General features: G+C 45.8%; 1 protein-coding gene across 1 annotated transcript; it reads left to right on the forward strand.

Moving 5' to 3' along the window:
• Positions 1-3,913: 3,913 nt before the first annotated feature.
• Positions 3,914-23,034, forward strand: ZMPSTE24 (zinc metallopeptidase STE24). The gene is made up of 10 exons (XM_056846239.1): positions 3,914-4,090; positions 9,378-9,524; positions 11,212-11,298; positions 13,198-13,314; positions 14,051-14,203; positions 16,939-17,080; positions 18,337-18,524; positions 19,056-19,160; positions 20,649-20,792; positions 22,648-23,034. The coding sequence occupies exons 1-10, from the start codon at positions 3,968-3,970 to the stop codon at positions 22,870-22,872; spliced, it is 1,431 nt and encodes a 476-aa protein (XP_056702217.1). The 5' UTR covers positions 3,914-3,967; the 3' UTR covers positions 22,873-23,034.
• The last annotated feature ends 1,342 nt before the right edge of the window (positions 23,035-24,376 follow it).

A 24,376-nucleotide genomic window follows, 5' to 3' on the forward strand; every position in this document is an offset into this window, starting at 1 on the left:
ACCAGTTCCACAGAGTCCTCAGCATCTTAGTTCAGCATGCAGAGATTCCAACAGTCAGACAAAGGTTCCCCCTATAGAGGGCAAAATCAAAATAGGTTTGGATGAAGCAGGGTACGGGCCAGCCGTCCCCTAACATGATTTTGGATTGAAGCTGGTCTACTTTTATAGTCACAATCCCAATGGCGTGGGCCCATATAGCCAATGAGATTGCGAAGAGGTCCATAAACCAGTGATTAATTGTCAAACACATGCCCCTCTATTGCATCAGGATGTCAAAGGTGTTCTGACTGCAGAAATCAAAACACCTGGCCATCCTCAAAACTAGAGATAAGGGCTAGGCTGGCCGATTTGTCACCGAGGTAACAGATGGCCTTCAATTTCGGGAGGAAGGGAGCTTTAAACTACTTGCAGTTGGATACCATCTGCCCCCCTCCACAAGAGTGAATTCCTCAGAAGTGAAAGTATCTCATGGCTGTAAATTGTAAAGCTGGCAGGTTTGACTGCAGCCCCTCAATGTTTAATATCAGAATACAGCAGGCCAAAAAGCCTGAACCAAGGAAATTGCAGAAAGGAATTGGGGGACCCACTTCCCTTACGCTTTGTTTTTCCATTGCTTTACAACGTAGTGGAAGAGTTTTGCATGGGCTAGAACAGCATGTAGAGTTCACAGAGGGCTTCCAGTGCGCTTTTAAGCAGGAGAGGAGTGCAAGGGACAGAAAAGAATGCTTCTTAATATGCCGTAAAAACAAACATTACAACATGCAAAGCAATTCAATCAGACAGTGAAGGCCCTCCAACAAACAATGCAGTAGGACTAGAACAATAGAGATGGAAAACAGTACAAACAGTTGTCCAAGACGTGGGGTTACAAAGGCAGAGGACATAATAGTAAAAATAATTGACTCGATAGTGAAATGGGACGGAACTCAAATCCATGTACCCTTTTAAAGGGGAGCGAGAGGCAGGGTGCGTGCTTGCGCTCTTAACATCACGGCAGAATATTTAGAGGCTTGGCAAACTGCCACACTAAATTGCATTGGTTTCAAAACTTATATGAGGTAGACTGGCAGCTCCAGGTGGAAATATGCTTAAATAATCCCCTACCCACTCCTTTTCCCACAGCCATAGCAAAATACTGTGGATTTAGGGTTTCCAACCTCCAGGTACTAGCTGGAAATCTTCCGCTATTACAACTGATCTCCAGTCGATAGAGATGAGTTTACCTGGAGAAAATAGCCACTTTGGCAAGTGGACTCTATGGCATTGAAGCCCCGCCCCAAACCCGCCCTCAGGCTCTGCCCCAAAATCTCTTGCCGGTGGTGAAGAGGGACCTGTCAATGCCCTTCTATTGTTTACATTGGACAAATGGGTGTGTCTTGGTGGGAGAATCAATGGATACTAACCTGACATAAGAAACATTCAGAAACAAATGAGGGAACATTTCAGTCAACTTGGCCATGCTGTCATAAATCTGAAAGTCATTGTTCTATATGAACACAAGCACAAGAAGGAAGTGCTGAATTAAAACTCATCAAAAAAATTAAACTACTTGTCATCTTGGCTTAGACAGAGTCTTGAGTTTCCTTAATATAATTTCCAATAGCTACAGGTCCACAGCAACTGCTATTCCCCAGTGTGAGAATTACATCTTGATTTTATATTTATTTTATCTTTGTGCTTAGTTATTGTGGTTTTAGCTGATTTTTTATGCTTTTTAAAATGTTACCCGCTCTGAACTACGGTTGCCAACCTCCAGGCAGTGGCTGGAGATCTCCCACTACTACAACTGATCTCCAAACGACAGAGATTGGTTCACCTGGAGAAAATAGCTGCTTTAGAAGGACTCTATGGCATTATACCCCACTGAAGTCCCTCCCCAGGCCTCCACCCTGGAGCTGGCAACCCTGCTCTGAGCCTAGCCTCACTGGGAATTAGGGTGGGCTACAAATGTAATAAATAATTATATAAATATAAAATCTGCTTCCCCCCCCCCTCGTCTTTTTCATTTGTATCAACTGGCCTAATGAAGACTTCTGGGATACAGGTATGTCAGTGCATTAGGATGATCCTTATAAAGGCATCTACATGGGTTGTGTTCTTAGCTTTCTATTGATATGCCTGTATTATTGTATCAATTCCCAATGACAATAACACAGTAGGAAGTTGATAGTTCAAAGCAGTTTGTTTCTTAGGCTCAATATACACACCGGGTGAAAATTGCCCAAATGTGCAGGACAATTCACACACGAGAACAAAGGATTGCAACGACGTTTATAACTTCTGGTCAGGGGTGTTACAAATATGTAACATAGTGCGTAGATACACAAAGGCCCACTAATTTGGACTAGCATATCCTATCAGTGTGGTTTTGAGGTGTGGATTTAGGTGGCTACATGATCTGTAATGGAGAAACGAAACTTAACATTCTTATCTGACACCCCTAAATCACTGCCTTGGGCTTCATTAGGGCGGCTAGTTGTACCAGGTCTGCAAGGATGATCTCACTGGCACCTGATTCATAATGGCTGCTAGTTTATGCTAACTCAGTGATCACACAGGAGTGAATAGGAACCAAAGAATAATACTTGACCCCTTATACATGGGGTATTGCCATTATATATGTGTGCAGAGTGTGGTCTTGTGCTAGATGCTAACCCTTATACCCCGGGCTTAGCATCTTTGTAAGTGTGAGTCTGCGGACTGAGTATAAAAGCATACATTTCCAATAAAAGTGAAGATTGATATGAACGGTCAAGGACCACTCAATAAAACCACTTGCTGCTAAGCTGCCTTGGTCTGAGTGGTCCTTGACCGTTCATATCAACTTGGTGTCAGAAAAGGACCAGGGGTTTCGACCTCTGTTGGAACCTTGGTCAAAGAACGTGGCTCAGAGATCAGGGAGGCGCCCCCCAGTTTAATTTCAATCAGCCCTGTTCCTGTTGTCTGCCTTCATGACCAGGGATCCAAGAACCCTATTAAATCAGCAGCAGCAACTGGTATTCATCCTCGGAGGGAGGGTCAAGACTTCTAAAGTCATTGGTGAGTAACTTAATCAAGTTTGGTTATGGGAAATAAGACGTCTAGGAAAAAGGGACTCGTGAGGGACGCTTTGTATAGGCATTGTGTGTGTGTAAAGTGCCGTCAAGTCGCTTCCGACTCATGGCGACCCTATGAATGAAAGTCCTCCAAAAATAGGGATTACATGGTACCATTTATGCATCACAGGCTTTGCCGCTCTCTAGATGCCCGTTTCCCCCATCCAAATGCTCAGAACTCTGCATGGGGGCACACCGTTGAGCTTTGAGCATTTGGACGGGGGAAACGGGCATCTAAAGCAGGGGTGGGGAACGTCAGGCCCGGGGGCCGTATAAGGCCCGCAAAATCATTTGGTCTGCCCTTCATGGGTCCTGGCAGATCTCCAGCTCAGAAGGATGCTGCCCTGCCTGAATCTCTTGGGCCCAGCTGGGGACACCAGAGCTCAAAAGCGAGTCGCTCTGTGTGGCAGACACTCGGAGCCATCTCCGGACGTGCCTCTTGGCTAAACGTTTGACCAAATTTTTAAGCTGATAATTTTGTAGGGCCCGCGAACGATGTTATAAATATCCAAACGGCCCTTGGCAGAAAAAAGGTTCCCCACCCCTGATCTAAAGAGTGGCCAATCCAAGGCCCAACCTCCCATGCACAAACGGGGTTAGTCTCCCAAGGCGCCTACTGGGCTTTGACGCTTTCGGCCGGCTGTCCGCAGGAAGGGCCGGAACCATTAAACCCGCGGAACCATTAAGCTCGCGGCCCCTAGGGAGGGCGGCGGGGTTTGCCGGGGGCACCCAAAGCGGAAGTCGAGCGGGACAGGCGGCGGGGAGGTTCCGGCGTTGTCGTCATCGCGGGCGGAAGCCGGCCCGGGCCGAGGGAGCAGGCGAGGCTGGGAGGGAGAGCAGCCGGCTGGGCTGGCGTGGGCGGGCGGCGAGCCATGGCGGTGCCGCTGCTGGGCGCGCTGTGGGCCCAGACCCCGCTGGAGACGCGCATCTTTGGCTCGGTGCTGCTCTTCTCCTGGGCCGTCTACCTGTGGGAGGCGTGGCTCGCCTGGCGGCAGGTCAGACTCCCCCCCTCCTCCCCCTCCCCCCTTTCCTGGGCCAGACCCCCAACACCCCTCCACACCCCTCCCCCTCCACCCCTTTCCTGGGCCAGACCCCCACCACCCCTCCACCACCTCCCCCTCCCCCCTTTCCTGGGCCAGACCCCTAACACCCCTCCCCCCTTTCCCCCTCCCCCTTTCCCCCTCCCCTCCCCCCTTTCCTGGGCCAGACCCCCAACACCCCTCCACCACCTCCCCTCCTCCCCTCCCCCTCCCCTTCCACCTCCCCCTCCCCCTCCCCCTTTCCTGGGCCAGACCCCCAACACCCCTCCACCCACCTCCCCCTCTCCTCCTCCCCCCTCTCCTCCTCCCCCCTCTCCTCCTCCCCCCTCTCCTCCCCTCTCCTCCTCCCCCCTCTCCTCCTCCCCCTCCTCCTCCCCCCTTTCCTGGGATAGACCCCCAACACCCCTCCACCCACCTCCACTTTAAAATAGCTCGCCTCCTGCTCCTTCCCCCGCCCCCTCCCCAGCTCAATTCCTTGACCTCTCAAGGGCCATTTACGCACGGGGCTTCGCTGCTGTGTAGATGCACATTTCCCCCATCCACATTCTCAAAACTCTGCCTGGGGATGTTGCAGTAAAACAGGGGTTCGTGGGGGGGGAGAGACCCAAGATCGTGATCAGGAAAACAGTTTATTTGCGGCTGCTGGCTCAGAGGCCCCAATGGGCAGAAATCTCTGAGTCCCGATTATACTGGGGAATATTGTCGAAGGCTTTCACGGTCAGAGTTCATTGGTTCTTGTAGGTTATCCGGGCTGTGTAACCGTGGTCTTGGAATTTTCTTTCCTGACGTTTCGCCAGCAACTGTGGCAGGCATCTTCAGAGTAGTAACACTGAAGGACATCTTACTACTCTGAAGATGCCTGCCACAGTTGCTGGCGAAACGTCAGGAAAGAAAATTCCAAGACCACGGTTACACAGCCTGGATAACCTACAAGAACCAATACTGGGGAATATTTATCCAAATTCAAGTTATGACGCTACATCAACAAGTTGCACAGAGCTGATTGTGTTGCAGACAGAAAGGCGACTCAGGACAGTTACAGATTCATCCAGTTTCTCTTATCCTTGTTGATCGTTCACTCTGACACTCCGTGACTCTTAGCCCAGTGACCCAGTGCACAGAGCAGGCTTCAAAAAGGGCAAGAGTCCAGTAGCACCTTAAAGACTAACAAAAATATTTTCTGGTAGGGTATGAGCTCATACCCTACCAGAAAATATTTTTGTTAGTCTTTAAGGTGCTACTGGACTCTTGCCCTTTTTGACTACTGCAAACAGACTAACACGGCTACCCACTGTGAATTATCTTCACAGAGCAGGCTTGTAGCTAGGCAGAAATTCCTTCTCTGGCAGTCTGGAAGCCAATTATTACCGGGAGATCTCTGGGGTACTGTCACAGGGGCTTATTTTTTTAGTTTTGAGAATTTGGATATGAAAAAATGGGCATCTAGACAGCAGCAAATCCAAGGCCAAACCTCCCATGCCTAAATGGCCTATCTTTGTGGGTTTGGCTCCGGAATCAGTCCCACTGACTTCCACGGGACTGGCTCTCTAGTAAATGAACAGTTGGATTTTAGAATTATGACCTACGGTTTTAGTTGTAAATCTTTTTTTTTTTTTTTTTGGTATACCAATGTATGTAGATGATGTTTTAATGCTGTGAGCCGCTCTGAGCCCAGCCTTGGCTGGGATACAGTGGGATTTAAATGCAAAAATGAAATAAATGTGCTCGGTGCAGAAGAGGGATCGCGGACCTGAATATTTCCCCTGTGATCTAGTCAAGCTGATTGCAACATCCATTGTATCTCTGCATCCTTTATAACCATTCTTTACAACACCCCTCCCACCCTCTGACTAATTTACAAGGACTCGGAAATCTCTATTTCTGCTTGTGGCTGACAAAGGGAGCTTTGACCCTCGAAAGCTTATACCCTGGAAATTTCGTTGGTTTCTAAGGTGCTACTGGACTCAGATCTAACTGTTCTACTGCCGACCAACACGGCTACCCTCTGAGACCTGCATATGCAGCTGCCCTCCTCTGTGGTGGAAAGAAAGGCGACTACTTTGAGGGCATTGTACCACCACAAGGCTGCAGCAGCCCTGACTCAGTAGGATAGCTGCCATTCATTCCTGCCTCCCTGATTGGGTTGCCAACCTCCACGTGGTGGTTGGAGGAGGTCTCCCAGGATTCTGACTGATCTCCAGGCTATGGAGATCAATTTCCCTGGAGAAAATGGCCGTTTTGGAAGGTGGATTGTATGGCATTATACCCTGTTGTGAGGAGAGGGAAATGATATAAGCCCCTTTGGGGAGAAGAGGGGGTATAAATGAAATGAATGAATTGTATTGCCTGTCCTAGATATGTTTTATGCTTTGGTCATGGCATAAATACATTTTTAAAAATAAGCGTATAGCTAAAAATGTAATGGCGAAACAAAAAACTTTTACATGCAGAACAGGGTTCTGGTTCCCTCTCCAGTATCTCCTCTCCCCCAATCAGTTTAATCTCCTGTCGATTCCCATTTTTGTCTGGCTAATCACTTCAAGGCTACCTGACTTATTTTTTAAAGCCTCATCCCTGGAGTTGCCCAAATTCTGAAGAATAAAATGCCCTGACCCTTTGAAAGAGGCTTAGTGGGATCATAAGATGCCCATTTCCACATTAAGTCTCTGTTAAAGGGGCAAGTCTTTTTTTGCTCCAGGCTGTTGGCAGCCCATACTAGCTAGATCCAACACAGGATAACATTTGGTTTTTCCCTTATCGTTTGAGCCCAATAGGGCCTGCTATTCTCTTCCCATTAGTACTCTCTTGTTGCCTGTGTGCCCACCCCCTCTCCCCACCCCCAGTAAATGCACCCACTTTGGAGGGGAGGCGAACTCTAATGACAGGTTTCTTGGTCTGATTCAGAGCACAAACCCCAATCCTGGTGGTTATAAACCTGCAAGCAGGACACACTTTTAATTGTTGAGCAACGCCTAACAACTTTAGGTGGTTTATAAATAAGAACAGCAGAGCATTAGTTACAGGGAAACATATGTTGTTAGTCGCCCTGAGCCTAGCTTTGCCGGGAAAGAGCAGGGCATGAATCAGATCAAATAAAATAAGTATATTTGTATTCTATAAGAGACAGGCAGGCATAATTTAGGAGTTTTTAACTGCTCAAGAGCTAGTATTTGGGTTATCTGTTCTAAGTATTTTTAAATTTTTTTAATAATTATAATTTTTTTGGCCATCTTCTGGGCATGGAGTAGGTAGGGGTCACTGGCGGTATGTGTGTGGGGGGAGGCAGTTGTGAATTTCCTGCATTGTACAGGGGGTTGGACTAGATGACCCTTGTGGTCCTTTCCAACTCTATGATTCTAAGTATAGTTTCAGGTGCTTAGATGTGAATTTGTAGTAGTAGAATACAATTCAAGTCCAGTAGAACCTTAAAGACTAACAAAACTTTCCAGGGTATAAGCTTTCATGAGTCAAGAATCAAATGAAGCTCATTTTGTCAGATTCGGAGAGCCAGCACAGATTCTTGTTATGCATGTAAACTGAAGTATTTAAAGATGTTTGGACTTTGATTAATTGTGTTTGGGGTACATAAAATTATATAACACACATACACAAGTCTTGGACCTGATTTCCTCACTTGCCTGAGAGAAAAATCCACATCTGCTCAGCTCCATGAAGAGGAGCTTATCCCAGAAAAGTGTTCTTAGGACTGCAGTGCAAATCATTAAGAAGCTTCCCCAATGCACAGCTGAAGAAGAAGAACTGGTTTTTATATGCCGACTTTCTCTACCACTTAAGGGAGACTCAAACCGGCTTACCATCACCTTCCCTTCCCCTCCCCACAACAGACACCCTGTGAGGTAGGTGGGGCTGAGAGAGCTCTAAGAGAGCTGTGCCTAGCCCAAGGTCACCCAGCTGGCTTCATGTGGAGGAGTGGGGAATCAAACCCAGTTCTCCAGATCAAAGTCCACTGCTCCAAACCACCGCTCTTAACCACTACACCACGATGGCTCTCTCACGCTGGATTTCTCACTCTAGCTGAGGTTTAGTATCCACAAGTAGTCTGCCAGTGGGACATTGTTTTACTCCCTCAGAGTTCGGGGTGTGAAGTCTACCTGTAATAATGGCAAAGGTCAAGCCGAGGCACCGATTGTCTAGAAGGTTTAGTGGTGTGACTTCCCCCATTGTTGTTTCCAGCGGGCTTAGCTCAAAGAGATTTGTTTTAACAGCCAGGAACACAAATTTGAGACTCTGACAAGTTGCACAGGAAGCCATGACAACTATTCTTTGGCTCTAGGAACCAGCCCAAGCCAGACTCATTTCCAGCTTTTAAGGATTTTTTAAAACGCCCACATTTTCTATTTCGAACATAAGGAAAGAGCGAGAGTCCATTAGCACCTTGAAGACTAACAAAATTTCAGGCAGAAGAAGAAGAAGAGTTGTTTTTTATATGCTGACTTTCTCTGCCACTTAAGGAAGAATCAGACCGGCTTACGATCACCTCCCCTTCCCCTCCCCACAAGAGACACTCTGTGAGGTTAGTGGGGCTGATAGAGCTCTAACAGAGCTGTGACTAGCCCAAGGTCACCCAGCTGGCTTCGTGTGTAGGAGTGGGGAAACCAACCTGGTTCACCAGATTAGCATCCACTGCTTATGTGAAGGAGTGGGCAATCAAGCCTGGTTCTCCCGGTTAGAGTCCACCGGTCCAAACCACCACACTGGCTCTGCCTAGAGGCAGTCTTTAAGGTGCTACTGGACACTTGCTCTTTTCTACTGTTATTGACAGACTAACACAGCTACCCGTTGTAATCTATAAGAACATAAGAAAAGCCATGCTGGATCAAACCAAGGCCCATCAAGTCCAGCAATCTGTTCACACAGTGGCCAACCAGGTGCCTCTAGGAAGCCCACAATCAAGATGACATGCAGCAGCCTCCTGCCTGTGTTTCACAGCACCTAATATAATAGACATGCTCCGCTGATATTGTAGAGAATAGTATGCATCATGACTTCTATTCATTTTTACTAGTAGCCATGGATTGCCCTCTCCTCCATGAACATGTCCACTCCCCTCTTAAAGCCTTCCAAGTTGGCAGTCATCACCTCATCCTGGGGCAGGGAGTTTTCCCACAATTATTGCCACCACAAAAACCAATTGTTATCAGTTTCTCATAATTTTATTCAAGTTATGGCAAAACTGTGCAGCGTATAAATACACAGAATAATAATGTTTAAAACATTTCAGAGAACTGTGTACAAGACGACGACCCATGTCCCGTTGGAGTTGGGACAGATAATGGATGTGGAAACGTTTGAAAAATCTCGCCTTTATCAGTTGGATAAAAGTGCTTTCAGCTTTTGGTCAGGGCTCTACTCAGAGGTCGAGGGCACTGTGAGTATCTCTTCCATCCTTAGATTTTTGTATGTTTCTCATTTAGTACAACTTTTCTAAGTAGTGATCTAAGCAACAGAAAATGCAGGACATCTTTACTTCCTTCATCGTTTGGCTCAGCTAGGTGCTGTCGTAAATCATTTTTAACAACATTTGGCAGGCACTGCGGCTTGTACCATTGTGCATCAGCTTCGGAATGGGTCTTTAGCCATGCGAAGCCCCCTTAGGACAGAATGTGTGTGTAAAGTGCCGTCAAGTCGTAGCCAATTTATGGCGACCCCCCAGCAAGGGGCTTTCGTGGCAAGGGAGAAGCAGAGGCGGTTTGCCGTTGCCTTCCTCTGCAGAGTATTCCTTGGTGGTCTCCCTTCCATCTACTGACCCTGCTTACCTTCCAAGATCCGACGAGATCAGGCTATACCATGCTGCCTTCCCTCCCTTGTAGAACAGAACACTTCTCTTAAAAAAACAATGAAAAGAAGAAGGTGCGGTAGTCAGTGAAGTGTGTGTGCTTTTGAACTCTCCAGGACTCTTCTTCAGGCTGCATATTGAAGGGGGGTGAAATGAGATCCCTGGGGGGCATGATTTGATGGCCTCTTCATCAGAATCCTGTAGAAGAGACCTTAAAGTCACAGCACGACAGATGTCTTGGTTTGTTTTTTAACATCCAGCCAGGTGAAGAGTTCTAGAGGAGTCAAAAGCTTATACGCTGTTTTTGTGTTCCTATTGTCTGTTCTAATAAAAGCGATTACATGGGTTTTGGAATCTTGCTGTGGACGACTGTGGTTACCTAAGCACACGTATGTCATATTTTGTCTCCTGTGGGGGTAGGTGAGACGGGGGGGGGGGGCGGAGTTTCAAGGAAAGTTGGTGAGTGGGAATTTAACTGAGTAGGGGACTGGACCTACTTGTCCCGCATTGGACCCATCTTGCTTTCCAGTGTCTCAAACCTTATACCTGGGCCATGTTTTCAAGCCAGTCTGCTTAATCCTGAGGACTGGAAGATACTGTTTCATGCGCCTGCCCATGTGGCAGGAGATTTTCATACATCCCCTAACTATTGTGGACCCTGCTTAAGCCAGCTGGTTGCTCTAGCTTAATTAGGAATGTAAACTATTAGCAATCGCTGGCTCTTGCTTTTGCTAAAATATATGATTACTTGCTTTTAAGAGGACGTTTGCCTCTGTTTCTACCAAATCTGGCAAGTTCAGTTTATTGTTCTTACCAAGGTAAAGGTAAAGGTCCCCTGTGCAAGCACCGGGTCATTCCTGACCCATGGGGTGACGTCACATCCCAACGTTTCCAAGGCAGACTTTTGTTTACGGGGTGGTTTGCCAGTGCCTTCCCCAGTCATCTTCCCCTTACCCCCAGCAAGCTGGGTACTCGTTTTACCGACCTCGGAAGGTTGGAAGGCTGAGTCAACCTCGAGCCGGCTACCTGAAACCAACTTCCATCGGGATCGAACTCAGGTCGTGAGCAGAGCTTGGACTGCAGTACTGCAGCTTACCACTCCACGCCACGGGGCTCTATCATTCTTACTACTCTAATGTAAAACTCTGTGGGGTTTTATTAAAAAAAATTTCAGAGGTAGTACAAAGATGGAGAACAGCAGAATGCTCAGTTACGTTCTTCTTTTAAGATATTTCAACTTTGCGCAAGCATGTTCCGTGACTCTGTGTTTGCTTTGCAGGTGATTCTTCTGTGTGGAGGAATTCCTTTCCTCTGGTCTGTATCGGGAGATCTCTCTGAATACTCTGGCTTTGGATCAGAGTATGAGGTAGGTCCTTAGATTTTGCTGAGCATCTGAATACTAACTACCCCGTGCTAAATAATCCCACTGCAATCTGTGAGTTCGGATGGGTGGGGATCTAAGGGGTGTTGTTTCAAGTCCAATAGCACTTTAGAAAGCAACAAGATTTTTTGGGGGGATATAAGCTTTTGAGAGTCACAGCATCCTTCATAGGATACCTTTGTCATTATCAGATGAAGAGACCTTTGACTCGAGAGTTTATAAAAAAAAAAAAAACCAAATCTTGTTGTTACCGGACTCGGATCTACCTGTTCTACTGCAGACCAACACGGCTACCCTCTGAAATAAGCTGTTTTGTTACGGGCAGCCTATTCCTAAAGGGGGGGGGGTAGATCCACGGTGGCCGGGAGTGGTGGAGCCACGCCGCCTCCTCTGAGGCTTCTCTGCCACCTCAGAGGAGGAAAAAAGGGTATTTAAATTTTTTGAAAAGGAACAATAGGGGAAAATGCCCCATTGAAAACAGTGAGGCTGCACCACCAAAAAAGGTGGCGCAGCCCCACCGCCACTCAAGAGGGCGTTCCTAGGGTGAGTGGGGTTAGGAAGCTGCCCAAAGGCAGCTCCGCTCCCGGGAACGCCTCCCCCACACTGGTGGCGGCCATTCTCCTCCGGGATTTAGTTCCTGGGCTGGCTGCGCTGTCGGTGGGGCCTGGCAGAGCTCCGTCGCTCCCGGATGCCGGCGTGTTTGCCACTTTATCCCGTGATAAAGTGGCACCTACGCTGGCAAGGGGTCACGCCGGCTCCTAAGGAGATTCCCCCCCCCTCGGGATTGCAGCTTCAATTGTCTAAAAATTATTTTGTGAATTCACACTGCAGTCCTGAGCAGAGTTTCACCTTTCTGAGCCTGTTGAAGTCAGTGGGCTCAGGAGGCTGTAACCGTGCTTAGGCTAGCACTCTCAATGCATAGGAATTACATGATTTCTTTTCCCTAGCCCATGATTTGGTTTCTGTAGCATATCACTTCATCACTGTGTGCGATTCTGGGGCCGAGGGCGCAACTGGAGCTAATTTAAACCCAGCTTGCTCGCTTTTTTTAAAAAAAGCATTTTGTTCCGGCTGCGTGAATTGAATTGAATGAATGAATTGAATTTTATTTGTGGTCAAAGACCAATAAATACACACTACATATAATAATCTGCATTTCAAATAAAATAGGACATAAAAACTTATCAAAATTAAAATCAGATTACCGCATAGTAATTTAACAATTATCTCTTTCCTATAAACAAAGCAGCCATCAGGTCTCTCCGTTTTTGAAATCCAGTAGTTTAAGCTCAACTTTATCTGCATCTTTGCTTTTTAATTTACTACGTACTTTAATCTCCGCGATGCAAAATTTGGCAACCTGCCTTGTGGTCAAAGGGTTTTCGTCCGCCAGTAGTTTTCCAAGTTTATATTTGTTAGGATAACAAGATAGATTTTCCAATAGTGGGGATAATATGGTGAGTCGAAGCTGATTACAAATAGGGCATTTAAAGAAAATATGCTCCCTAGTCTCAGCTTCTCCAAGTTCCAGCTGCATGTGCTTTATTTGTTTAGGAAATGTGTATCCTGCCTCTTGGACGGGTCCGAGTCCCAGCTTCTTTGTGCTCTCTTAATAGGCCCGTCTGTGCGGGTGGATCTTACAGGAGTGTGGTGGGATTGTGTTCCATTCCTTCTGCTGTATCTGCTGTGTGTGGGGAAGAAGGGAACCGCGATGCAGCTGGCCTGTCAAGGGCGCACAGAAACCTGCGCAGCTGGCCGTGCGCTTTGGAAAAAGTTAGAGTCGATTCAAAAGTGTAGAAACTGTGTGTGTGTGTAAACTAGAACGCAACAAGTTGGTTCTTATGATTTCTCTTCTTTTCCTCCTCCCCCACCCTTTATGCTTAGATCACCCAGTCCCTGGTCTTCTTGCTGCTTGCTACGCTTTTCAGCGCAGTCACAGGCCTGCCCTGGAGCCTCTATAACACCTTCGTCATAGAGGAAAAACACGGCTTCAATCAACAGGTGGGGTGGAATGCATAAGCATAGCTGCCAGCTAGTTATCAGTTCCGCGCTGCCGTGTTTGTTCCTGTAAACAGGAAAATGTGTTCCTGTGTGCATTGAGCCGGCACGGTTGTTGTATTCCCACTTTTTTAATTATTGAAAGAATCATTCTGAAAGAAAGCAATGGGCCCCGATCCTGCAGGTAGCCTTCTGTATTGGTGATTTTTCTATATTTCGTACTATTGTCAAGGGAGTTTTTAAATTCTGCGTTAACTTCCTACCAACCCTGATGTACAGTAGCTGAGTAGAAGCCCGGACAGGTTTTAAACTTGGTCATAAGGACATAAGAAAAGCCATGCTGGATCAGACCAAGGCCCATCAAGTCCAGCAGTCTGTTCACACAGTGGCCAACCAGGTGCCTCTAGGAAGCCCACAAACAAGACGACTGCAGCAGCATTATCCTGCCTGTGTTCCACGGTACCTAATCTAATAGGCATGCTCCTCTAATCCTGGAGAGAATAGATATGCGTCATGTCTAGTATTCATTTTGACAAGCAGCCATGGATAGCCCTCTCCTCCATGAACATGTCCACTCGCCTCTTAAAGCCTTCCCAGTTGGCAGCCATCACCACATCCTGGGGCAGGGATTTTTCCACAGTTTAACTATGGTCAAAAGATTCTTCATTGAAACTCATTGTATTCCTTTAGTTAGCTTCAAAACACTTTGAATAAAGTGTTTCTTTTTTTCCTTTTGCAGACTCTGGGATTCTTTTTTAAAGACGCTGTCAAGAAGTTCGTCGTGACTCAATGCATCCTGTTGCCAGTGACGGCACTTCTGCTTTACATTATTAAAATAGGGGGAGACTATTTCTTCATTTACGCATGGCTTTTCACATTGGTGGTTTCTCTGGTGAGTATTTTGCCACAAGCTCTTTGCCATGCCCAGAATTGATGAATGTGCAACTCTGCTAAAATAGGGAGAAGCCTATTTCAGTTATTAACACAACTTCTCTGCTGAAGTCACAACATTCTATTCCTAATTGCTGTGGCCTTTCTGGATTGTCTTGTACGAACGTGGCTGGGCTGACTTGTCTGAGCTATCTGCATGGTTTTACTACATAGTAATTTAGAGTATCTGCCTGTGGCGGAGGGCATTTTGGGTGCCAGCCAGCCAAAGTTCAGGGGTGGGCCATGGCTCAGTGGTAGAGCATCTGCTTGACATACAGAAGGTCTCCAGTTAAATCCCTGCCATCTCCAGTTTTAAAGGATTAGGTAGGAGGTGATGTGAAAGACCTCTGTCAGAGATGCTGGAGAGCTGCTGCCAGTCTGAGTCGACAGTACTCACGATGAACCAAGGATCAAATTCAGTGTAAGGCAGTTTCAAGTGTCAGAGCTGAGCACTTTTAGATCCCATGGTTTATTTTTATTTTATGTATTTTCATATTTATTGTCCGCCCTCCCCAGCAGGCCAGCTCAGGATGGTTTTATATCTTTCTCCTGTTGAAGAGTTTGGAATAAATTCAGATCCCTTTCTTTGTTCCTCAACCTGCTCTGTGCTTTAATTGGAGAGCCGAACGGCATCCTACACGGCTCCTGAAACAGATGCAGATTGTGCCCGGCGTACTTCCAGCTTGTATTGATGCTGAGCAAGACTTTAGCCTCAGATGCTTACCTGGTTTGATATGGTCGCCGGCATTTGGCTTTTCTCCAGCTTGCCTTGTCTTTCTGTGTAGCAACATTGCTACATTCTGTGAACGCCATGTCGTTTTGTTCTTTTGCAGGTATTTCGTTCGAATTCATGTCTGGGGCCATTTTGATCTTCTTTACATTGTGATTATTTGATTGTATAAATACATTTTGTGGTCCCTATTGTATAGTGGTCATAGGTGCTGTGATTTTTGTTCTACTCTCCTTAGTATGGCACATTGTTTTTTATTATTATTATTAAGGATTTTTAGGGTATAGAAGTAAAAAGAGGGGAGTTGGGAAAAAGGGAAAGGGGGAAATATTCAAGTCATGTGAATAATCCATTTTACAAAGGTCCATTTGATTTGAAATTCTTCTAATACAATACTCAGATAGTATGCATTATTTAATATTTAGATTAATATTTACACTGGTAATACTTGTCATTTTTAGCATCTAGTTAACTCCCTATCTCATTCTTATATATCAACTAAAAACATATGGTTAATCTTAATATTTTGAACATCATCCGTGTTTGTCATAAAAAAACCAGCACATTGTTTTTTGAATTGGAGAGCCAGCATGGTATAGTAGCTAGAGTGTCAGACTATGATCTGGGAGACCCAGGTTCAAATCCCCACTCTGCCGAGGAAGCTTGCTGGTTGCCCTTGGGCCAGTTGCACGCTCTTGGCCCAGCGTGCCTCACAGGAAGTGAGGATGAAATGGAGGAGAGGAGAATGATGTAATCCGCTTTGGTTCCCCATTGGGGAGAAAGACAGGATATAAATGAAGTAGCTAAGTAAATCATAGACAATAATTGCCAGGGCTTCTAGGATTCTGCGTTTTAAAACCTTGAAGTCAGAGGCCTATAAAAATGATTTTATGGCATATACAAAATGGCCTGAATCCCTCTTAGAGCGTTCTCCCACCCCCCCTCTCAGAATTTGAATTGAGGGTTGCATAAGCATTTTGACAATCTGGGTCGGGCCCCAAACCGAGTATTGGGTTGAAACCCAGCCCATCCACCACCTAGTCTGTATCTCTTGTCTGTTCTTCAAAGGTTCTTGAAAGAAGGAACTTGATACAGAGGGACGGTTGATGTCTTTTGCAAGATGGAGCGTGTGTTTTCTGCCATCCAACAAAAAAACCCCATTTGGGAGTCCTCATCCACCGCCTCGCAGCCCCAAAGATGAAGAGGGATGCTGGGAGGAGTGTGACCTGGAATAAGCGACAAAAAAAGGATGGGTTGGATCCAAAGTTATTTCTGTTTCTTTATTCAGAACATTTTCTCTCAGTGTGGTGTAGTGGTTAAGAGCGGTGGACTCTAATCTGGAGACCCTGGTTCGATTCCCCACTCCTCCACATGAGCGGTGGACTCAAATCTGGAGAACCAGGTTTGATTCCCCACTCCTCTGCATGAGCGGCGGACTCTAATCTGGGGAACCGGGTTTATTCCCCACTCCTCCACATGAGCAGCGGACTCTAATTTGGAGAACCAGGTTTGATTCCCCACTCCTCCACATGCAGCCTGCTGGGTGACCTTGGGTCAGTCACAGTTCTCTCCAAACTCCCATAGTCCCACCTACCTCACAGGGTGTCTGTTGTGGGGACACGAAGGGAAGGAGATTGTAAGATGGTTTGATTCTCCTTAAAAGGTAGAGAAAGTTGGCATATAAAAACCAGCTCTTCTTCTTCTATCCCCACGACAGAGAGGAGTGACAGGCCCAAGATCACCCAGTAAGATTTGTGGCAGAGTGGGGATTTGAATTTGGGCCTCCCAACATCCTAGTCTGACACTTTAACCACTACACCAAGCCCACTTCCTCCTGTTAAGGGAAGCATGGGTGAACTCTGTGGAGTCTTTGGATCCAACCCGATATTGCTTGCATGTTCCTAGGACTAAAGGTTGATAAACTGGAGAAAGACGGCCCCGTTTTAACACTTCTGCTTCTCTCGCAGGTTCTGGTCACTATCTATGCAGATTACATCGCTCCTTTGTTTGATAAATTCATTCCCCTCCCTGAAGGGGAGCTCAAGCAACAAATTGAGGCGATGGCAAAGAATATAGATTTTCCCCTGACCAAAGTTTACGTTGTGGAAGGTAAGAGGTGAAGTGGGCAGGTGTGGTTTGGCCAGTCCCAAACTCTGAGCCTGGCAGTGCTGAAATGTATGTATTTATTTCAAGAGTCCATCTGCCCCTCCCCCCAAGAGATATTCAGTGTGTCTCAAATTAAAAAAAAAAAATTTAAGGAATAATAAAATCTGTAAAATTGCAATGACAAATGGCAAGGGAAGCATGCATTATTATTGTTATAATTTATTGTGGTCCTTGGCCAGTATTACAAAGTTAAAACATCATTAAAACAACAATAGTTCAATACAACAACAGCAAAAATAGCTGCATGAACATTTGAGCTAGTCAAATGGGTTTAAAACACTGCATCAGCTGTAATATCGTTTCCCCATGTCTTACATATCCCTGGACAGAAATTGGCTACTTGTCTGGATACCTAGTGTTTCTAACAGATATTCCAGTTTAGCTGCATCAGATTAATCAAGAAGCCCAACTAACACTGGCTGGAGATATTTTCATCTGGCCTCCTTGTAATGTCAGAAGCATGTGCTCTGTAGTTTCCACCTCCCCATCAAGCCTAGTCATAATCTTTCGAGCATGCATTATGCGTCATGTGAAATTATGCGGTTGAGGATGAAGCCTTTCGTGGTTGACCATGAAGACTCTTTAAATCTGAGCACTGGAAGAATGCAGGAGGGGCAGGTTTGTATTGCAAGGTGTCTTTATTGTATTCTTCAAGCTGTCATGTTCCCAAAAGGCTGGGCCAAGAATCATGGATTGCCAGACTGATGTATATCTGGCTTTCCCTCGATCCTTCCTTCCTGCCCTACTCTCTAATTATTGTTTGTCTGTGCTTTTAAATATGTATTTCAGTTTTGGTTTTAATTGATTATAACGCCTGTTTTAACTCTTAGTCAAGTCGGTGGCCCCAAAAAGGCAGAAAGGCGGGGGTACCGAGTTTGTAAATAATTACATTGTGTGTGCTTGCCTCTCCTCCCTCTCGTGCTAGTAAAAGAGTTGGTAGATCCAGTCTGTTGGAAGAAATATGTCTCATGTGTGTGCGTGCTCTTGGAGGACTCAAACTTCAGACAACAAATAAGCTTTTCAGTGTTACATGTGGCATGTGTTTGAGGGAGATGGAATTTCCCTAGAAGGAAGATCACAGGATATCCTTATGGCGAACAATTAAGTAGATTCCCACTTGAATAAAGGGGGCCGCACCCTTGGGATTCTGGAATCTGGCAGCTTGCGTAGTAAGATCTGGCTCTTGTTCCCTTCTGCAGGTTCCAAACGGTCCTCCCACAGCAATGCTTATTTCTATGGCTTCTTTAAGAATAAGCGCATTGTGCTGTTTGATACACTTCTGGAGGATTATTCCGCCCTTAACAAAGAGCATCCCGAGGATCCTGGTTCAGAGTCCCAGGTGGCTGGAGGAAATGGTGAAGACGCAGAGACTCAGGCCAAAGCGAAAGTGAGCTTTGTCATTGGGGGACAGTGACACCTTGTATTTGGTTTTGATTTTGCCCCTTTAAACAGAATAAACAATTTTGAAAAGCAGCAAAACTTTTATTTAACAAGATTAGTGCTCGGCTTGTCCTATGGTGTTCTCTGGCAAGTGTGCGTGCCCTGTCTGAATTGGGGAGGGTTTAATACAGGGGTGTCAAACATAAGGCCCGTGGGCCAGATCTGGCCCCTCGAGAGCTCTTATCCGGCCAGCTGAGGCAGCCACCCCACTCCCCCCTACTGAGGATATGCTGTCTTCTCTTGCATTTTTTTATGTGAATGTTCAGCCAACATTCATCTTTCTCTAAATTCAGCGTCTTGGTTTATAGCAACATGATATTCATATTCTGATTTTTGTATGGATTTCATGTTTATACTGACATTTCACTCCTCTGAACCGGTGTTCTATTTTTTTTTCCTTTATAGACTTCAGCAATTGTATTTCACGTTGGCCTTGCCCGTGTAGTGACAACTGTTGCATAAATCTCTTTTGATTTAGAACAAGAAACAAGGCTGCAAAAATGAAGAAGTCTTGGCCGTGCTGGGACATGAGCTGGGGCACTGGAAGCTTGGCCACACCATCAAGAACATCGTCATCAGCCAGGTGAGGGGAAAGCACCGGGGATATCCCAGGTTTTCCCCCCTGTTTGTTCCTTTATTGCTCTCTTAGAAGTGTGGAGAGTTCTATGCCTTTCTGTGAATATGGTGCATCCAGATCTTCATATACGGTGATATCCCTGTAGCATAAAAGCAGTGGAAGGGAACTATTGCTTAGAGTGTGCTTCACCTCCTGAAGCTGCCTTACTCTGAATCAGACCATCAGTCCATTGAGGTCAGTATTGTCTCCTCAGCCTGGCAGCAGCTCTTTGGGGTCTCAGGCTGTTCTTTCCCATCACCTACTTCCTGGTCCTTTTAGCTGGAGGTGCTAGGGATTGAACCAGGGACCTTCTGCACACCGAGCAGATGCTCTGCCACTGAGCCACGGATCCTCCCGTCCGCCACTGCTGATGTTCAGTGCTAAGAGCGCATGCTTGGCATGAAGTAGATTCCTCCTCTGGTATCTCCAGTTAAAGGATCTCAGGTAGCTGGTGTTAGGAAGAACCATTCTCTGGTTGAAACCTTGAAGAGACGCTGCCAGTCATAGTGGACAACACTGAGGTTTCTGGACCAATGGTCTTATTCAGTATAAGGCAGCAGCATGTACTTCTGTTTTTGAAGGAGCCATGGTTTAGTGGTGGAGCCACAGGTTTAGCATGCAGAAGGTCCCAGGTTTAATCCCTAGCATAGCCAGTTAAAAAACTACAGATAGTAGGTGCTGGGAAAGACATTTCTCCTCCTAAGACCCTGCAGAGCTGTTGCCGATCAGAGTGGACAATACTGAGCTTGATGGACCAATGGGCCCATCTAGTATAAAGCATCTCTGTATGTTCATCCCAACTTTTTTGCAGAGGGTTTTGTGCTCTGTACATTGTTAGTGCCATCCTTCCTCTCTCTGTTCTGATGGAGTGCAGCTAGGGAACGGAGCAGCCCTTCCGTCCATTTCTGCGCAATGGATGCTACCCATCCTTAGGATAATTGTTCCCTAACTCTGTATTCATAGCCTTACTGCATTGTTCATTGGCTGTCCAATGCTGTCCAATGGCACCGTTTTATGTCCTGTAAACCACCTTGATCTTGGCGAGAAAGGGTAGATAAATAATAAAGTAAATAATTTAGGCAGCATCCAGCACTGGTCAACGGCACTCGATGAACTGTAGCCCAAGCTTCCATTAATGGCTTTGGAGAAACATCAGTATTGTGCAATGTGAGGCTTCAGTCTGTAGCTTCGTGCATGCTCCATCGAGTGTATGGAGTTTCCACTAAAGCAGACTTTTGGTTTCACAGTTGTGTCTGTGCACCTTCATTAAAAGTTAGTGAAGAAGGCCTTGAGCACCTGCTTGCTCTAGAATCCTGTGCTCAGAGTGCTGCTGAATTAGGGCATTTTTGCACCACTGAAAAAGAACAGGATTATTTATTTAATGCATTTATAACCCTGTCTTTCTACAGTAGCGTTCGAGGCGGCTAACAGATGTGTTTCTCTCCTTGCTCCCAGATGAACTCCTTCTTGTGTTTCTTCTTATTTGCTGTCCTTATTGGTCGAAAGGAGCTTTTTGCTGCGTTTGGATTCTACGATACCCAGCCAACCCTGATAGGCCTCTTGATCATCTTTCAGTTTATCTTCTCGCCTTATAACGAGGTAACGCAGCGCTCAGAATCACACGTAAAACTCTGTGTGACAATTTATGGGCTTGTTCCCCCACTCTGTCATTTTTTTATTTATGATTTCAGTTCCTCTTGCTACCTCCGTTAATGGGGAACATGGGTCTTTCACCGTCCATCTACCTGAACAGCACAACATATTGTTTTATTGTCCTTTTGCGTCCTACAACACTGACACAAGACTTTTTAATCAAAGAGACCCATATTACTTTAAAATATATTCATACCATATTCTAGTAGAATGCTAAATGGACTTTGGGGGTATATAAAGAGTATTCATCCACTCTGTTTGCCATTACATTTATGCTATACTAATTTTTTTTTGCCACCAAGTCACAGCTTGCTTATGGTGACCCCTTATGGGGTTTTCAAGGCAAGAGACTAACAGAGGTGGTTTGCCAGTGCCTTCCTCTGCACAGCAACCCTGGTATTCCTTGGTGGTCTCCCGTCCAAATACTGACCAGGTCCGACCTTCCTTAGCTTCCAAGATCGGGCTATCCGGGTCAGGGCAGTAATAAATTAGGCTGATTTAATGAAATCCCAGACTCTTTATTCTGTACGAAATTAAGAGTAATAATAAAATAACAAAAGGACTCTGAGATGGATTAAGGGGGGGGGGGAATTCCCATTCCTTTCTCTTACATTCTTTTCCAGAAGACTACTGTTAACTGAACCCCCCCCCCCAAATATCCAACTAATTGCCCCCTGCTGTGTTAGCCAATCAGCTTTCACCTCTGGAGTCTGCAGCCCTTTCCAGTGTTTTTCTACTGTGATCACTCTATAAAGGAAAGATGGGCGAAAACGCACGGTCGCTTTATCCTCCTTTAATCCCTGTTTTAGCCAGGATCGAACGCACATTAGGTGAAACGCATGTGTTAGATCCTGGCTGAAACAGGGATTAAAGGAGGATAAAGTAACCATGCGTTTTCGCCCGATAAATTAATAAGAACCTAATAAGTAACATTTTCAGCTATTCACAGAACCTCATCCTCCCACCAACAAAATACACCATACAAACCTTAATATGCTGGGCTCTCAGTTTAAACACCGACAGCTTATCCCTTGACTTGCATCATGCACTGCATTTTGCATTTGTTTATTTCTGTCCTGCCTTTCTCCCCAGTGGGGATCCAAAGCACCTCAGAACAATGTTCTGCCTCTGTTTTTTCACAACCACCACCCTGTGGCATAATTTAGGCTGAGTGAATGGGACCCTCCCAAGGTCACCTAGTGAGCTTCCGTGATAGAGTGGGAATTCGCACCTGGGTCTCTCTGGATCCTTAGTCCTACACTGTATCCACTAGGTCATGCTGGCTGTCAAATTCTGTGACCGTGGTTCCTAAGGATTAAACATTATAGTCCACTCAGCTATATATTTCAGCCTAGGCTGCCTCACACTGTGGCTGTGGGGATAAAGCAGAGGAGGGAAGAAATTTGTACTCATCCGCGAGCTCCGTCATCAACTGTGGAAGCGGTTTTATGGGGCCAGCGTGGTGTAGTGTTTTAAGAGCGGTAGTTTGGAGCGGTGAACTGTAATTTGGAGAACCGGGTTTGATTCTCCACTCCTCCACATGAAGCCAGCTGGGTGCCCTTGGGCTAATCACAGCTCTCTTAGAGTTCTCTCAGTCCCACCTACCTCACAGGGTGTCTGTTGTGTGGAAGGGAGAGGAAGGTGATTGTAAGCTGGTTTGATTCTTCCTTAAGTGGTAGAGAAAGTCAGAAAGCTGGTTTGATTCTTCCTTAAGTGGTAGAGAAAGCATATAAAAACCACCTCTTCTTCTTTGAAATGAATTCTGGGATTTCACATAAGTCCCCTTCTGTTTCCCCTGCAGGTCCTCTCCTTTTGTTTAACTGTGTTAAGTAGACGTTTTGAATTTCAAGCGGATGCCTTTGCCAAGGATCTCGGAAAGGCTAAAGATCTGTACTCTGCGCTGATCAAGCTGAACAAAGATAACTTGGGATTCCCTGTGTCAGACTGGCTGTTTTCTATGTGGCATTATTCTCACCCTCCACTGTTAGAAAGACTTCAAGCACTCAAGGAGTCCAAGCAAGACTGATTGAAATAAACAGATGGCTTAAAGGAGGAGCTTTTATCCCAAAATCAAATTCCTGGTTTTGTTTTTTAAACTATATATACATAAATACATCAATTGCGAACACACCATTCTGCGTAAGCAACATTGTGCTCTTCACCTGATTTGAAACAAGCTCCTGAAAAACTTGTATTCAATTAACTGAAATGAATTTTAAAGCGAAATAACCTTGTGGGGACTGAGTTGGGGGATGAATGTAATGCTGAAAAAATTCTCATTGTCACAGAGAACAGTTCTTAAGGAGGAAAGTAATTTGTTACAACCTGAAGTGTTGCTTGAATTTGTGGAAGCTTTGAATGTGACTCTTTGTACCTTACGCACTTTGTCTGGGTGTTCTGTATAGCAAACTTCGAGCTTTCCTACCTCATCCACGTGGGGTTCAGAACCTGGAAAACTCTCCCCTTTTTTGACTACTGGGATTCCAGCGTTTAAACCAGATGTCTGGATTGAGAGCGTGGGGCTTTCTCCCTAAGGTTCCAGTTCAAACCCACAATGACAATGAAAGGCTACTTTTTACGGATAATAAAGTCATCTCTGTCCGCTGTGGGGACCAGAGAATAAATTCCAGGAACCTTGTGTTTGAATATATTATGAGTATTGGGGGTGGGAGTTGGAACTTTGTCTGCAGGGATTTTGTCTGGGCAAAGTGGGCTTTGGGTGATAGTAACTGTAACAGAAGTGAGTGTCAATTGAGGACAGCCCACCTCCCCTCACAGGATGGCAGTCTTCTGGGCCTTAAATACGACGCTAAGCAGCTAGTTTGGCTTATAAAAGGAGCTGCTCTGCATTGTCTGTCTTCCTTTGCTCTCTAATGTTGTTGAATTTCTGCCTGTCAGGATACTATAAACCTGTCTAGCTCTTTCCCTGCTTGGGGGTATCCTCACCTGCTGAATTTCTAATTGTCACATAACTGAAAGTCCTGCCAGAAAACAAACAGCCATGCTGATAATCCTAAAGAATCCTAGAGTTGGAAGGGGCCATACAGGCCATCCAGTCCAACCCACTGCTCAATGCAGGATCAGCCTAAAGCATCCCTGACAAGTGTTTGTCCAGCCGCTTCTTGAAGACTGCCAGTGAAAGATGTAACATTTGAACAAGGCCAATTAACTGTGCGTGGACCACATGGTTGCATATCCTGCAGAGCAACAACTGGGGCTGTTGATTTCAGAATTATGGCTTAGCTAGTCCCTGTTTTTCTGACCCCCCCCCCCAATAGCTGTAAGAACTAGAAAGTGTAAATTAGATTTACTTCAACTGATCCCACCTCCCCCTGTAACAAAGGCTCATCCTATAATAGTATACTTGCTTTTCTGGGTGTAAGTCCCAGTGAGCATAATTGGACATACATGTGAGTAAACACTGCATAGGATTGTGTTTGTAAGCCAGCGTGGTGTAGTAGTTAAGAGCAGCAGACTCTAGTCTGGTGAACCGGGTTTGTTTCTCCACTCCTCCACATGAAGCCTGCTGG

Source organism: Euleptes europaea, chromosome 3, assembly GCF_029931775.1.
Source record: "Euleptes europaea isolate rEulEur1 chromosome 3, rEulEur1.hap1, whole genome shotgun sequence".
In the NCBI taxonomy this organism is placed as follows: domain Eukaryota; kingdom Metazoa; phylum Chordata; class Lepidosauria; order Squamata; family Sphaerodactylidae; genus Euleptes; species Euleptes europaea.

Bases quoted from the DNA above. Each gene is read 5' to 3' on its own strand.
- ZMPSTE24 (XM_056846239.1), top strand. From the start codon at position 3,968: ATGGCGGTGCCGCTGCTGGGCGCGCTGTGGGCCCAGACCCCGCTGGAG. The intron at 17,081-18,336 runs GTAAGAGGTGAA...TCCCTTCTGCAG, and splicing joins CAAAGTTTACGTTGTGGAAG to GTTCCAAACGGTCCTCCCAC. The intron at 19,161-20,648 runs GTGAGGGGAAAG...CCTTGCTCCCAG, and splicing joins AGAACATCGTCATCAGCCAG to ATGAACTCCTTCTTGTGTTT.